General features: G+C 35.3%; 1 protein-coding gene across 1 annotated transcript; it reads left to right on the plus strand.

Moving 5' to 3' along the window:
* The first annotated feature begins 1,735 nt into the window (after nucleotides 1-1,735).
* On the plus strand, nucleotides 1,736-13,415 carry LOC149786632 (uncharacterized). Its single transcript, XM_089978241.1, has 6 exons — nucleotides 1,736-1,858; nucleotides 4,378-4,456; nucleotides 10,214-10,285; nucleotides 11,307-11,426; nucleotides 12,445-12,615; nucleotides 13,181-13,415. The coding sequence occupies exons 2-6, from the start codon at nucleotides 4,387-4,389 to the stop codon at nucleotides 13,363-13,365; spliced, it is 618 nt and encodes a 205-aa protein (XP_089834367.1). The 5' UTR covers nucleotides 1,736-1,858; nucleotides 4,378-4,386; the 3' UTR covers nucleotides 13,366-13,415.
* Nucleotides 13,416-13,920: the final 505 nt, after the last annotated feature.

Here is a 13,920-nt window from a genome sequence, read left to right on the forward strand (position 1 = left end):
GAATTCGATTATATGCTATTATAATGTAAATGTATTCACTGGATATATTTTTTCCAGAAAATCGGTTGACCTGAATCATTAGTTTTTCAAACACCAGGTGTTGATCTAAAGCCTCACCTTGTTTCATAATTTTTAGCAACCGTTGTAAACAAGTTCTATTTGATTTTTAAAATAATTGATTGTTTCCAAGGTCATGATGGGACTTTGTCTTTAAGATGTAAAGAATATTTTTTAAAATTTTCATTTTCGAATCAAATTCATTGGTTTCATCAAAGCCATATTCTGTGTACGTGTTTTTTTATATGTAAACACGGTCATGTGGCCCTGTGTTTCGCAATTCCGGTTTTTCCATTACTGCGCATTTGTAAGTTTTAATAGAGATGCGTAGAGAGATTTCTCAGTTTTGGCTTTTTACACTGATATCAAGTTAATTTGTTGCAGCCAGATTTTGAGTTCTAATTTTCTTCAGATCAGTTTGATTTCAAAATGATACATTCTTTTTTCTCTGGAAATATTCTGAGGAGTGCTTACACAGAATCTTTTGAAAGACATCGCTAACAGATTTAATTTGGATTTCCAACACCGGAGTGTCATTATTTGTATTTCTACAAGGAACTGTAAAAGACAACAGAGTACAGACCACAGCATAAGTCATCGTCATCCATCTTGAATTTTTCTGTTAAGATTCGAACTTGAAATTATTAGATCATTTATTATTAGGACTTTGCAATTTAATTCGTGGATTATTCTTGGATTATTTTTGATTATTCTTGGGTTATTTTTGGACTTGATTCTTAAAACTGTACGTTCTTCTCTTGTTTTACTTTTTACAGAATTTTTCTAGGGAAATAAATTATTTGTAAAATTTTAAAAAGCTTGTTGTTTTCACTCTTTCTGTGTCACTGTTTATTAGAGACTAAACACGTAACACTTTACCGTAAATATTTTCAGAATGTTTTCTGTTTTTTAATTTCATGGTGTGTGCTTTTGTAATCATATCATTATATAGGTGTTGTCCAATGTCGTAAAGCGCTTAGAGCTTCTAAAGATTATGCTCTATACAAAGTCAGCATTATATATATAAGTACACAAAGCATTACAAACGTGGTTTTCTATGGATTACAAGAGCGTTTAGAAATGTTTTTTATTCTGTGTACGTATGTTTGTATGTACGTATGGATGGACGAATCGAGTGATGGATGGAATAATAATAATATTATTAATAATAATAATAACAATAATAATAGAAATAATAATAATAACAGCAAAAATCGTAGCAAGATAAAGAGAAACAACAATAAGAAATGGAAAATCACCAACTACGAAAACTACCTAAGGCACCTAGGTGTAACATTTCAAAATAATTGTGCATAAGGGGAAGGGGATTTATTCAAGGTAATTGTCCATAAACTAGGACATGAAATAGGACAGTGTAAAGCTTTGTGTCGGGACACGTCTATACATATTCTCAGTGTAGGTAGCACTTTGTAAGACATTGAACTCACTGTCTTATGAATAGTTTTGCTACTAATTTAGCAATACACTAAGTTCTATATTCACAATAAATTCTCCTTTATATGTCCTTAAATAAATAAGTTAAACAATCAAAACGTTAATTTGAAAATGAACAATCAAGATAATGTAAGCGTTAATTTCTGAAGCGAGGCAGCGAGGCCTGTTATCATGTTACTTTTGTACACAAGGCAGTAAAATCCCTATCGGTTTGTCTGCTAGGGTCATTTAGAGATAGCGCACACCTTATATTGGAATGAAATCGTTCTGTTCGTGATTTCGGTTTAGATTAAAATGCGTTATCATTTATGACTTTGTCAGGTATTCTTATACCTAAAGAAGCAAGGTAAGAATTATATTATATATGTGTTTGATTTTGATTACTTCCAGATGTTCTCCGTTCAGAACAGACATGTTCGAGAAATGGCTCTGAAGCCTAGGGACAGTAACTTTGATTGAAGTTAGATAGTTTTCAATGTGCACTTTCAACTGTCGGTGGACAGAGCTTAATTTTGCCACGTTTAAAAACAGGGTTGTGCTAATATTTATTCGTAATAGAGAACTAAAATCATGTTTATATGAGGCAATCAAGTCACATTTCCAATTTGCCTTTATCGACAAATTCCCTTAAATAAAGGAATCTCTCCAATCTGATTCTAACGTGTGTGTGGACAGATGCATATACATTTCTTCCTTGACAATACTTGAAGAAATCTTAAATTTCCATCCAACCGCAGTAACGAAGGTGACAGACTCGAGACCGAAAGGGTGAGGGTGCGAATCTTATCACTGGATCAGCCAAGGTCGGCAACTATAGTGTGTCACTGAGCACAGCACTTTACTCCTATTGCCTCGGCATACAGTAACCTGCATGTGTGCTGTGCCGTAAACCATCCAACCAAAAGTAACCAATCTAATCAATTAGGCTGAAAATAAAATATAGTTAATTTGCACGAGTAAATCGATTACAGTTAGTGTAACAATGTAAATCTTCTATTAACGATAAGGTCATTTTTATTTTTGTATGTAAGGTACAGTGAACGTCATCTTAAAATGAACATACAATTCCACTCCACACACAAAGCATACATGTTGTATATGATACTCAAATTGGGGTTTTCATTTGGGACTTCAAAACGTCCTTTATTGGAAGGCGTCTTTATAAATCAATGTCCTTTAAAGAAATTCTAATTGTAATATCAGATTTAAAAGATTGAACGTTTCGTGATAGTTCATTAATATGTCATGTGCAACTTTGTGTGCCACTGACCACACTTCTGTCAATGAATACATGGAATGGCGCTCCCTTATTTCAAGTAAAATATTCAATTGGAAACATGGGACAGATATAAAAGTTTATTTGCGTCATGGGCTTAATTAAAGACCATAATGCATTTGTCCTTATTTTCAGTCTTCTTCAGGACAGTTTGATTCTGTACCACTATTTACACCTGACTTAAAAAACTCACAATACTGCTAACGCATGTCTGAAAATTATTCAAGTTTTCAATATTTAGAATTTGTAAACAAACATTGTTTCTCTCAATTCAAGCACTAATACATCCTTTCCCACTTACAGTGAACCACTTTGCTAATGTTAATCCGTCGAACTAAGTTTTGGAAGACATCATATCTCTTTTAGAACTTGTTAAATCCAATTGTATGCTGAGATGCTGAATGAGCGAATGCTTGAGACAGCGTTTTTCCTAGATAGTTTCGAGGCTGACACGCAGCGTCGTACGGGTGTGCGCCGACAAAGTTGATCAGACTCAGCATAGAACCAAGTAGCTTTTACATTGATTCCCTCTCTTCCACCAGATGCAATGCGAGGCCTCATCGGCATGTTTCCCAACTTTGGCAACGTACGGTCATGTAATCCCGATGACTCCCATGGCAGGCCAAAACATTCAGTTTAGAGATACGGCATCCTATTTTCATCGGTTGATTCCAGGCCTTCCATACATTCTGCTTGCAATCATGGATGAGCGACTAATGCTTGAACAATTTTCACTAATTGATCTCCTCCACTCTAGCTTTCCATGTCACTCTTAATTTCAATACAGTCAAATGTTTGACCCTGACGATAAAGACCAACTGTCAGAGCTACATTGCAGGATGTTAGCGTTTGCTGGTCTTCCACAAAGTATACAGTTAGGGTCAATAGTTAGGCCCAAGTCTTTAAGTTTGTTGCCGTATGGAGAACAACGTAACGGAGCGTAAGAGGAAGCTGAATTTCTGGGCATAAGCTTTCCAGGTGTCATTGCAAAACTGTTTTTTGGACCTCGCATCTTCCCAGCGTAGCTGATCCCACTGCTTCTTCGTGGCGACAGTCTTAAAATGCCTGTCTTGTCTTTTGCAAGATGTAGTTTTTTCTGGACTATGGCAGGCTTCTCGTTGGCGCTTACTACTTGATATGTAGGTCTTTAAAGTCGTCCGAAACCCTACAATGTCTGCGTGTCTCAGTCTTGATCCTCTACCCTCTTGCTTACTCTGTCAAAATTCATTTACTCTGTTTAATAACTGCTAAAGTTATTGTACTTTAGACTACTAAAGGCTGAATTTTCGAACACAAGAAAGCAGCCATTTTGATCAATTGTTTTTCTAAATAATGCACGATTTTCAAAGCTAAAACAAAGTACAAAGAAGTATTCATACCCCGAGACAATGGTTATCTAAATCAGAAAAGATCATGCTAGTGAGCTGTCGCTTTTATAAACATTGTAAAAGCCGCCGGCCTGTGCTGGTTGGGTCTTATTTTCTATATAACAATGCCTTGTGCAGCCATTATTGTGTCACTTGACAGAGTATGGTAATATTTAATGCGACCAGAGGCCACATGTCCTGATTTTTTCAATACAATTTCAGACTGACAGAATGGCGAATAGAGCAAGAGAGAAGACAATTTTGTGGTTGCTTATAGTTACTGTGACCAAAGGGAGCGATGGTAAGTTTTAAGTTTAATTTACAAGCATATATATACTGTTTCACAGAATAGCTAATTGTATCTATAACAATTTGACGAAATGTACGTCAGTGAATTAAATATAATTAATGATACTAATGTGAACAAGTAAATTCAGTCTACCTCAGTAAAACGTTTGCAAATTTGTAACATGAACTGGCCCACAAAAATGTAGAAAGCCAGTTTTCATTCTAACTTTGTACTAAACATGATTCTACAGGGTTAAAACTAAGACAGATTAACGAATGACTCGGCGGACAACCGTGTTATTTACTTCCTACGTCAACTACTTACATTTAGCTTCAAACATGAAAACACTGTTCGTAAAAGAAACATTGAATGGTCCATGCTACTAAACAGTGTATTAACATATGTAGTTATAGACCAGCTAAGGGTCTCTCCAGGTACAGTGTTAGTCCAAAACTAGGAGAAATGACGCCCACTCAACCTCTTCAGTTCACACAACGATTAAGCAATGATGTGGGATCAATAACGTAATTAAGGGACCAGTTTGTATCACTCTATTACTATGGACTCACTCTCTTCTGGAAGAACATGTATTCCTACTCTAATCAAAACAGAAGATCAAACCGTTGCACAAGACTGTGTTTTCCCAATATATTGCTATTATACACAGTGGGCGATTCTTCATGAGCACAATCTAATCACTCCTGATTTTTATCATAATCATTCAGACCGGATAGTAACTAATATCAGACCTCGGCTAATGGCTTAACTAAAACCAAATGAAATCATTCTGGATTCCTATTTTGACAGTGTATGTTATATTTTATGTACCTTGACTGCTCATAATAATTAAATCATCACAAAACATGGAGACTGAAATGTTTAACAATAATGTGTAATATAATATGCACATGTGTAAATATGTTGTTTTTTTTAAATTCCAAATTAAAAGATATTATATATGTTATTATCATTATTACATGCCAAGATCACAACAGGATACATAAGGAACATCTGATAACAATAATTTCCTGTTTAAAACAATAATAATAATAATAATGATAATAATAATAATAATAATAATATGTATGTGTCACTTAGCTTAGCGCAAACACGACTGCCCATCCATGTCATGACACGTTTACCATGGATAGCAGCCCGTCGTTTTGAAGTTAAATCTAATGTGCAACAAATGAATGCTAATAGTGTCCTCTGAAGTGTTTGAACCATTATATTATTAGGCAAACATTTGAACCATGTCTTAAAAGTACGAAAAAAGGATGCAGGATTTCGTCTGAAGATAACTTAACAACAGTGACTGTTCATATCGTCTGAAAATTCGATTTTATGGCCAACCAAGGAACAAACAAGCAGAAGGGAGGGTGAACAGATCACTTGCTTGAAAGTCCATTTATGAAACATAAAACTTCATACGAACAAATTGAAAAATACAGGCGTAATGACGTCAAACCGAAGCCTCTAACTAAAACAGAGAGTTTCTCTAATTGGCTTAGTTTATTTTGTTACTCTATTTTTGTTGTTCGTGTTTTTCTAAATTTGAATATGTTTTGTTTACCTTTCGGACACTCGTATTTGGTCGCACACACCCCTGCTGCTGTAATAGGTGAGTAATTAAATCGTTATTATATCAATAATGGACTAGTGTCAATTACAAAATATACCCCTCTTCGTGATGGTGTCAAGCAGCAATTTCAAGAATGTCTGGAGTCTCAGGTGGACTTTGCAGAAGGTACAGAACATTATAACTGCTATCTTTGTTGTTACTGTCACTACCGTTTCCTGATGTTTACACACGTGGCTATATTTGGACCAACACCTGCTGGTACAGTACCAGTACCTGTACAACAGCAACAATTGTAACACCTTGATCTTTGAACAACGGTTTTAACCCCTGACTCTTCACTCCATGATTCAATTGTATAATTCTGAGATTCATATTGTTAACAATTTCTTTAAAGTTAAATTCAATAACTGTTATATTTCCAACCATTTGTGCTCTTATTATTTTTTATATTATTTTTCTTCAAAAGTATATCCAATTTAGCGTTTTAATTTGGATCTTTTTTTTTTCGCAGTCATTTTCATAACTGCTTTTTTTGCCAAATATGTCAGCCTCTATTTTCATTGATTTAATTTTGAAACGTTGGATGCAATTGTATGAGGTCTTGATTGTCTTTCGTTTTCCAGTTTAAAAAAATGAAGATTTTATTTATATATTTTAGATTCCATGTCTCTCACATGCTCGTCCAAAGGCTCAATTGTCTCTAAAATATTTGTATTTCTAGTCCTTATAGGTTATTTGACTCGAAGTTCAGACTCTTGACCCTGTTGTAATACGCGTGGATACTAATGATTCTTTTTAATTACTACACACAATACACCGCCCCTAAATAACTCCACGTTGCTCTTATCCTCTTACTGGATTGATTGATGAGTAGCATGATTATTAACATGTTGACTGATCATGTATTTGGCACGTTTCCTAACCAGTGTTAAGAAGATACTTGTCTGTTGTATTACAATACAGTGGTAACACATCAACTATATCATTTTATTTGAAGAGGAATGAAGGAGTTGATATCATCTATGCAGCCTCTAGTTGTCTAATCTGACCCAGGAAAGAAAGACATCCCAATGTTCAGTCAGAGTACAAATGTGGTCAAACTTCGGCAGAGGTATTATTGCAATTTAGTCATAACTGCGCCAATTGCAAATATCATGTCTATATTCTGGTGAAGAACACGTTCATCGTATTCTATTGTTGAAAAATAAGCATTTCATATTCTTGTCAAAATTCTTCAACAAGTCACTTTCTACCAAAATTACATTACTTTACATTACAAAATATATGCAGAGTAAACAAACAATCTACCTTATTGTTCTATGTTAGCTGTGCACAACGGATTGCAATCCATACAGATAGGTGGACATCCTTGTTTACCCAACTGAACATTACTATCAGTTAAAATGATGAATGGCAACTCTATAGCGGTGTCTTACAAAACAGAGAGTTGCATAAATCACATACAGGAGTACATTTTGTGATGTAATGTCGACTTATTCAGTCAAAATGGTCTGGCAAAGAAAAATCCTGCATTATCTGCTGATAATTAATGCAATATGAACGGTGCCGCGTCAGGCGATTGATTTTCTCCACAAGTAAAGTGTTCCAAGCCCATTGTAATCATGGCTACTAATAGGCACCGCAGGTCAACTAAGTATCATCTTTGCAAGGTAACTTATGAATGACCTTTTTACAAAAAGTATTGAATATACCACATCATAAATATTTTCTTAATTTATTAACACGTTGAAATTCATCAGCTGACATGTTAGAGAGATTTATACAGTAGCAGATATAACCATTGTTGATAATGAGGACGAAAACAGTAATACTGAGCAAATAGGCAGCAATATATACATAACTAAAGAAAGTATTAATGTAGTATGCTATGAAAAGCTATCAACGTTGAAAATCATTTGTCAAGTATTACCGGTTGCTGAATATCATGACCTATATAAATGATGATATAGGATTGATTAGAGCTTTCAAATTTAAATCCTACAACAACATGGGTAAGTGATACCTGGATCAAATGGATCTTTTCTCTTCGCCGTGATATCAGCTTCGGATCCAAGGTGTAAATATTAACACTTTGCGTCACAGAAGAAGTAAAGAGGTTCGTAGTAAAACTGAAGACATATGCCTTATCAATAGGTCTAAATCTGAGACTGCTACAATTCCAGGACATCCAACACAGCTGTCGGATATGCAAGATCTTCCTCCATCTCTTACCATTTTTCCACATATCCATGACACATAGTTCTAAGAAAAACCTCCTACACACCCACACCCATACACTATATCGGCTAAATGTCTTTTAATTGGCTTATTGCGGGATATATTTATTGTTAAATTTGAGCCTGCAAAGCCAATAGTTGAAAGGGGTGTTGATGTGGCAGCGTTGTACAATTAGAATCCATATTGCTCTTGCGTCATAGAGATCAACAGAACTCCCAACTGGTATCAAACCTGGTTAAATACATGTGCCAGACGAGAGGTCGCTATTGGCGGGGATGGGTTGGTTTGTTTTGTTTTCGATTGGGGTTTTATAATAGGGGAAGTTGTAAATGATAGGTGGGCTTCAGTTCAGTTCAAACATGTTAAGTATTTCACTTTTCTAAACAAACACTATCACACTGCTTTCAACTCAGAATAACTGCTAAAACCATTTGTGACAGTATACAAAATCAAATAATAATTGACAGGTTTGTTTGTTATATTTATTAAGTGCAACACGATTTTAATTTGTAAGTTTAAAGAGATGAAAAACATTTTTTGCTTGGTTGGGCTAAGTGCATTCTATGTAGTTTTGGCAAGTACATTTATATAAGGTTTTGCAATGAGAGGTACATGGCTTACTCATGGACAAAAGAGAGCATTCACACCAGCCTGGTCAGGGCATCAAACCAAGTAGTCCAGCGTAGGAGTCCAGTTCACTAAGCTTTGAACAACAAATATATCATCTCCAATGAGCTAGACACCGAAATATTCGAGGACCAGTCTTCCTCTGAATGTAAGCAGGCCTTCTGTACCCTTTAGACGGCTCCGGTGACCTAGTGGTTAGAGCGTCTGCCTCGGATGCGGGAGGTTATTGGTTCGATCCCCGGTCGAGTCATACCAAAGACTTACAAAAATGGTACTAGCAGCTGCCTCGCTTGGCGCTCAGCATTAAGAGGTTAGTGTTAGGACTGGTCAGCCTGTTGTCAGAATAATGTGACTGGGTGGGACATCCTGCTACATGTCTGCGGCATGATGCCCCAGTGCTAGACATGACTATAAGCTGTCATACTGCAGACATCGTAGCGATATGACTGACAAATTGTTAAAGGTACATTAAAAATCCAAATCACACACACACACACAGACACACACACACACACAACGCTGTTGAGAACTGAAACGATGCATTCAGCAAAACCAAATAGTCTTTTAAGAAACAACTTCTGCAAAATGCCTTGTTCTATCTCAGGCCGAATTTGAGCTGAATTTCTAGGAACACATTTCCACACAATACTCTATACCGGTATTGCATTGGCCAACGTATCCGTATTTGCAATACGCAGAGAGTTGTCTCCTTCATGTATCCACATTCAATGCAACACATGAGCCATGAGAATGAACTGTTATGATTTATACTTACCGATTAACGCTTTCTATATATATATATATACACACACACACATTTAAGTGCTGATTAGTATACAAATAATAATATCACGCAGGTTAGAGAAATTTTAATTCGTACCCGTTGGAGATTCGATCCGGGGTCCGTGGGTAAATGGAACCCGTCGCCTTGCTTGCACACACTAGTCCATATTCCATCACGACTAAGTACACGTCATCAAAAAATGATGCAACTGAGTCGGTGTTATATGCACTTCTGTATAGCTGACACACTCGCATGACGATCTAGTGATAAATTCTCATCTAGCTATACAGTCAATCCGGATTCCTATAAACACAATCAAGGTATATATGATTCATTATAGAGAATTATACATATGCACCAGACAGAACGGATAGCACTATCTGTGATCTTGGTGAAATGATATTATAAGGTAGGAAATAACATGTAAACTAGTAGGCAAAACAAGACTTACCCATGTCCTCTTCTTAACTAATTACAATGTAAAACAACTTTATACATGTTAACTTTCCAAATAATGTTTTCATTTCATTTCTTTCAGATTTGTCTTCTCATGAAAATAAGAGGTTCCTCCTAAGTACTGCAGTTGAATTGTTAGGGAGCCTTTTTGGTTGTACGTATAACTAATGTGTGTGTGTGTGTGTGTGTGTGTGGTACACCAGCAAAATGGCTTCATTGAGAAAGAAAAGAAGCGTATTGAATAATCATTTCCATTACTATACATAATACTTAATTATTTATTTGCGTATTTGTTTATAGCAATGATATAACTTAATCTAATTTCAATGAAACTAACTTAAACTTAGTGTCAGTAAATAACACATCACCCTTATCCTGGATACTCTTATTGGTTGTTTTTTTTTTCTCTTTCATTTCCATTAAAGCTGTTTGTAACAGCCACAATCAAATATCACGCACTTTGCAAGAAGCTGTAGATTTCTCAGCTCTATATGTATTTATGTCGCTTATATTTGCAATGTAGAGCGTTACTGCACTGGACAATTCATGATTAAATAATTAATATTTAGGCTTGCATAACTTTTGCTAAGTTCCCACGTTGGCCGGAACAAAAATATGTTTCAAACCATGGGCAAGGAGATAGAGTTTAAAATCTTTTCTGAATGAGTCAACAAACAGGTGAACTGTATAAAGATAATTCTTACTCAGGCAACTTCAAAATAATTATATGGATTGAAAATTTCTTAAATAATGGCTAATTTGGGACACAAAGGAAAAGCTGTGCTCAATCTGCGTCACAGAAGCGCACGTTATCCAAGTAAACGTATTTGATCGCTTCTTAAATATCTCCGTTTTAAACAGTTGGACAAGTCAGTGTGCGTTCGTAACACTTTCTTAAACGCAAACTCTACACTATGGCACTGCACAATTGTAATACATTAGGGAAGCTTCTTACGTGCTTTGTATACGTGTAAGTGTGTGATACTAATGTGTTGTTTTAGATATGGAAACTTTAGTGAGGATGTAACGACAACTCGACCAAAGAGGGATAGTGTGGTATTTTGGTTTTTAAAAGGCACATCAACACAAGTAGATTATTTATTTTCTGATAGGATAATATGACATGTTTTATTATTGAGATGATTAAAATTAATATTATCTTCATCATTATTTAGATTCTTGCTCGAATGAGTGGTCAGATAACAGATGTCTAAACGATGTATTGTTTGAGGGAAAATGCGGATCGAATCATTATGAAAGCGGGATGTGTCAAGCCACGTGTGGTTATTGTACAAGTAAGTTGCTCTATCGTTAAACTGAGGTTTCTATTTTATATTGTTTTAGGAAGAATATTTATTGTGATATCTGAAAAAGTGTTATGTATCAGATTATCGTTATTTAGATAGAAATGTGCACTCTGTTTCAGCTGGAAATTTAAACGTATCTTCACTTATATTTGTCAATCCTTTACTGAAAATTGGAAAACAGTCTTGTCTGAGAATGAGCTATATCGCTGCTAACCTCGTTTACTAAATCTTTCATTGCGTATAATGACTGATATGACTGAAAGAAGTGTTAAAGCTACGTTAAAAATCCAAATCACACACACACACACACATACACGCGCGCGCGCGTATAATGAAAACAAAATGCGTCGGAGAAAAAGTGAGCTTGAAGAAAAGAAAATGCAAATATATAATGTGCACTTTTTAGATGAGACACTACACAATTTAGGACAAAATTAAATGTTCAAGTTGGGTAGAAATGTATTTGATTGAGTTGAAGTTCTTGTAATCAACATTATGTAATGGCCTAAAAAGATATGTCAGTTTCATGGGCAAAATGGCAGGTAAAATATGGGACACAAACTAAAGGATATGTATTGAAATCAAATAATACTAATACGTGCATTACATTCTTGGGACTTCTTCAGATAGGTGATTCATTAAATCTTCAGTCGTTACTACTCAACGAATAGCGTTGTAAGACTTGATACAATGATCTGTATGCATGTTACACACGCTTGTTAAAGATGACGCACATTTTAAAATTGATTAATAGCATAAATTACTTACTATTTTACAGGAACAAACACGCACGCTGTTTCCAATCTGGCGCGAATAATACTAATACGTGCATTACATTCTTGGGACTTCTTCAGATAGGTGATTCATTAAATCTTCAGTCGTTACTACTCAACGAATAGCGTTGTAAGACTTGATACAATGATCTGTATGCATGTTACACACGCTTGTTAAAGATGACGCACATTTTAAAATTGATTTATAGCATAAATTACTTACTATTTTACAGGAACAAACACGCACGCTGTTTCCAATCTGGCGCGAATAACCCATCCGACTTCGACCACCAAGACCTCGACAATAAAATCTGCGGATTCCGCTACGATGGCTCCTCCTTTTGTGCAACATCTAAAAACCACGTCATTTGTTGTTATAAATTCAGGAACTATAGCCCAACAAGGTGCGTTATGTATGTATGTATGTATGTATGTATGTATGTATGTATGTATGCATGAATTCATGCATATATGTATGTATGTATGTATGTATGTATGTATGCTATGTATAAATGTATGTATGTATGTATGTATGTATGAATGCATGTATGTATGTATGCATGAATGCATGCATATATGTATGTATGACTGACTGACTGACTGACTTCATTTCCTCTTTAAAAAGAGATTACATCAGAATAAACAAATTCATGAAAATGATTTTCTAAAGGATATATGAACTAAGTTGTTTGTCTCTTATTGATCGTGCCGATCACTATCCATATTCAGCAGTTAATAATCTTTACAAACATTTAGCCGAATGAAGGCTGATAACAGAAAGGAAGGGTCTTAGTAAACTGAAGAGAGGCAATTGAAGAAAATCAAACAGTTACACACACACACACACACACACACACACACACACACACACCCATATATATATATATATATATATATATATATATATATATATATATATATATATATATATATATATATATAGTATTTTCTCTGTTATGATATATTTAGGTATAATAGATGGCCGCTGGGGAGACTGGTTGCCATGGTCTAGTTGCACGGCCACATGCGGCTTGGCGATACAGAAGAGAACCCGACAATGTGACAACCCGCCTCCCACGAATGGTGGTCAAGTGTGTCATGGTCCCTCCGATGAGTCTGCTCTCTGCACGTTGAGCCCATGCATTTTCAATTGATCTAAAATGTTATATCATACACTTCATAATAACAAGTTTCATCAAGGCAGTTTGAATTATTCTAAATTCTTTGAAATGAGGCTATACACACCACTTCTATGGGCAAAAACCACAATGTGCAAATATCCAAACCCTAAGCTTACTTTCTTCTGACCTTCGTAATCGCTCATACTGTATGATTGGTTTAAACAGTATGGTACCTCTCTATGGTCTTACACTATGAAAAGCAAAACCAACAAGTTTACTAAAATCAACATTATTTTTCTCCTCGGAGTACAAACTGACAATATGTAAGATACAATATTGTGAATTAAATCCTGAATAAACCTAAATGTTCTATAAAGAGTTCGAAAATATTGAATGTTCCAAATGAATTTCATTAACCTTGAATATTCTTATGTACCAAGGATCTTGAATGACATGTAATTGAGCCACCCAAGACACCAAACCAATACAGGATAATGATATTATGCTCACCTCCACCCCTCTCCCAGTTTTAAGTACATAGTTAAATTTATAATTAACTTTGAGCAAATCTTGTAAACTGCCACCGTA

This window comes from Sinohyriopsis cumingii, chromosome 12 (assembly GCF_028554795.1).
Source record: "Sinohyriopsis cumingii isolate HCF-2022 chromosome 12, ASM2855479v2, whole genome shotgun sequence".
NCBI lineage: Eukaryota > Metazoa > Mollusca > Bivalvia > Unionida > Unionidae > Sinohyriopsis > Sinohyriopsis cumingii.

Bases quoted from the DNA above. Each gene is read 5' to 3' on its own strand.
- LOC149786632 (XM_089978241.1), top strand. From the start codon at position 4,387: ATGGCGAATAGAGCAAGAGAGAAGACAATTTTGTGGTTGCTTATAGTT. The intron at 4,457-10,213 runs GTAAGTTTTAAG...CATTTCTTTCAG, and splicing joins TGTGACCAAAGGGAGCGATG to ATTTGTCTTCTCATGAAAAT. The intron at 12,616-13,180 runs GTGCGTTATGTA...TGATATATTTAG, and splicing joins AGGAACTATAGCCCAACAAG to GTATAATAGATGGCCGCTGG.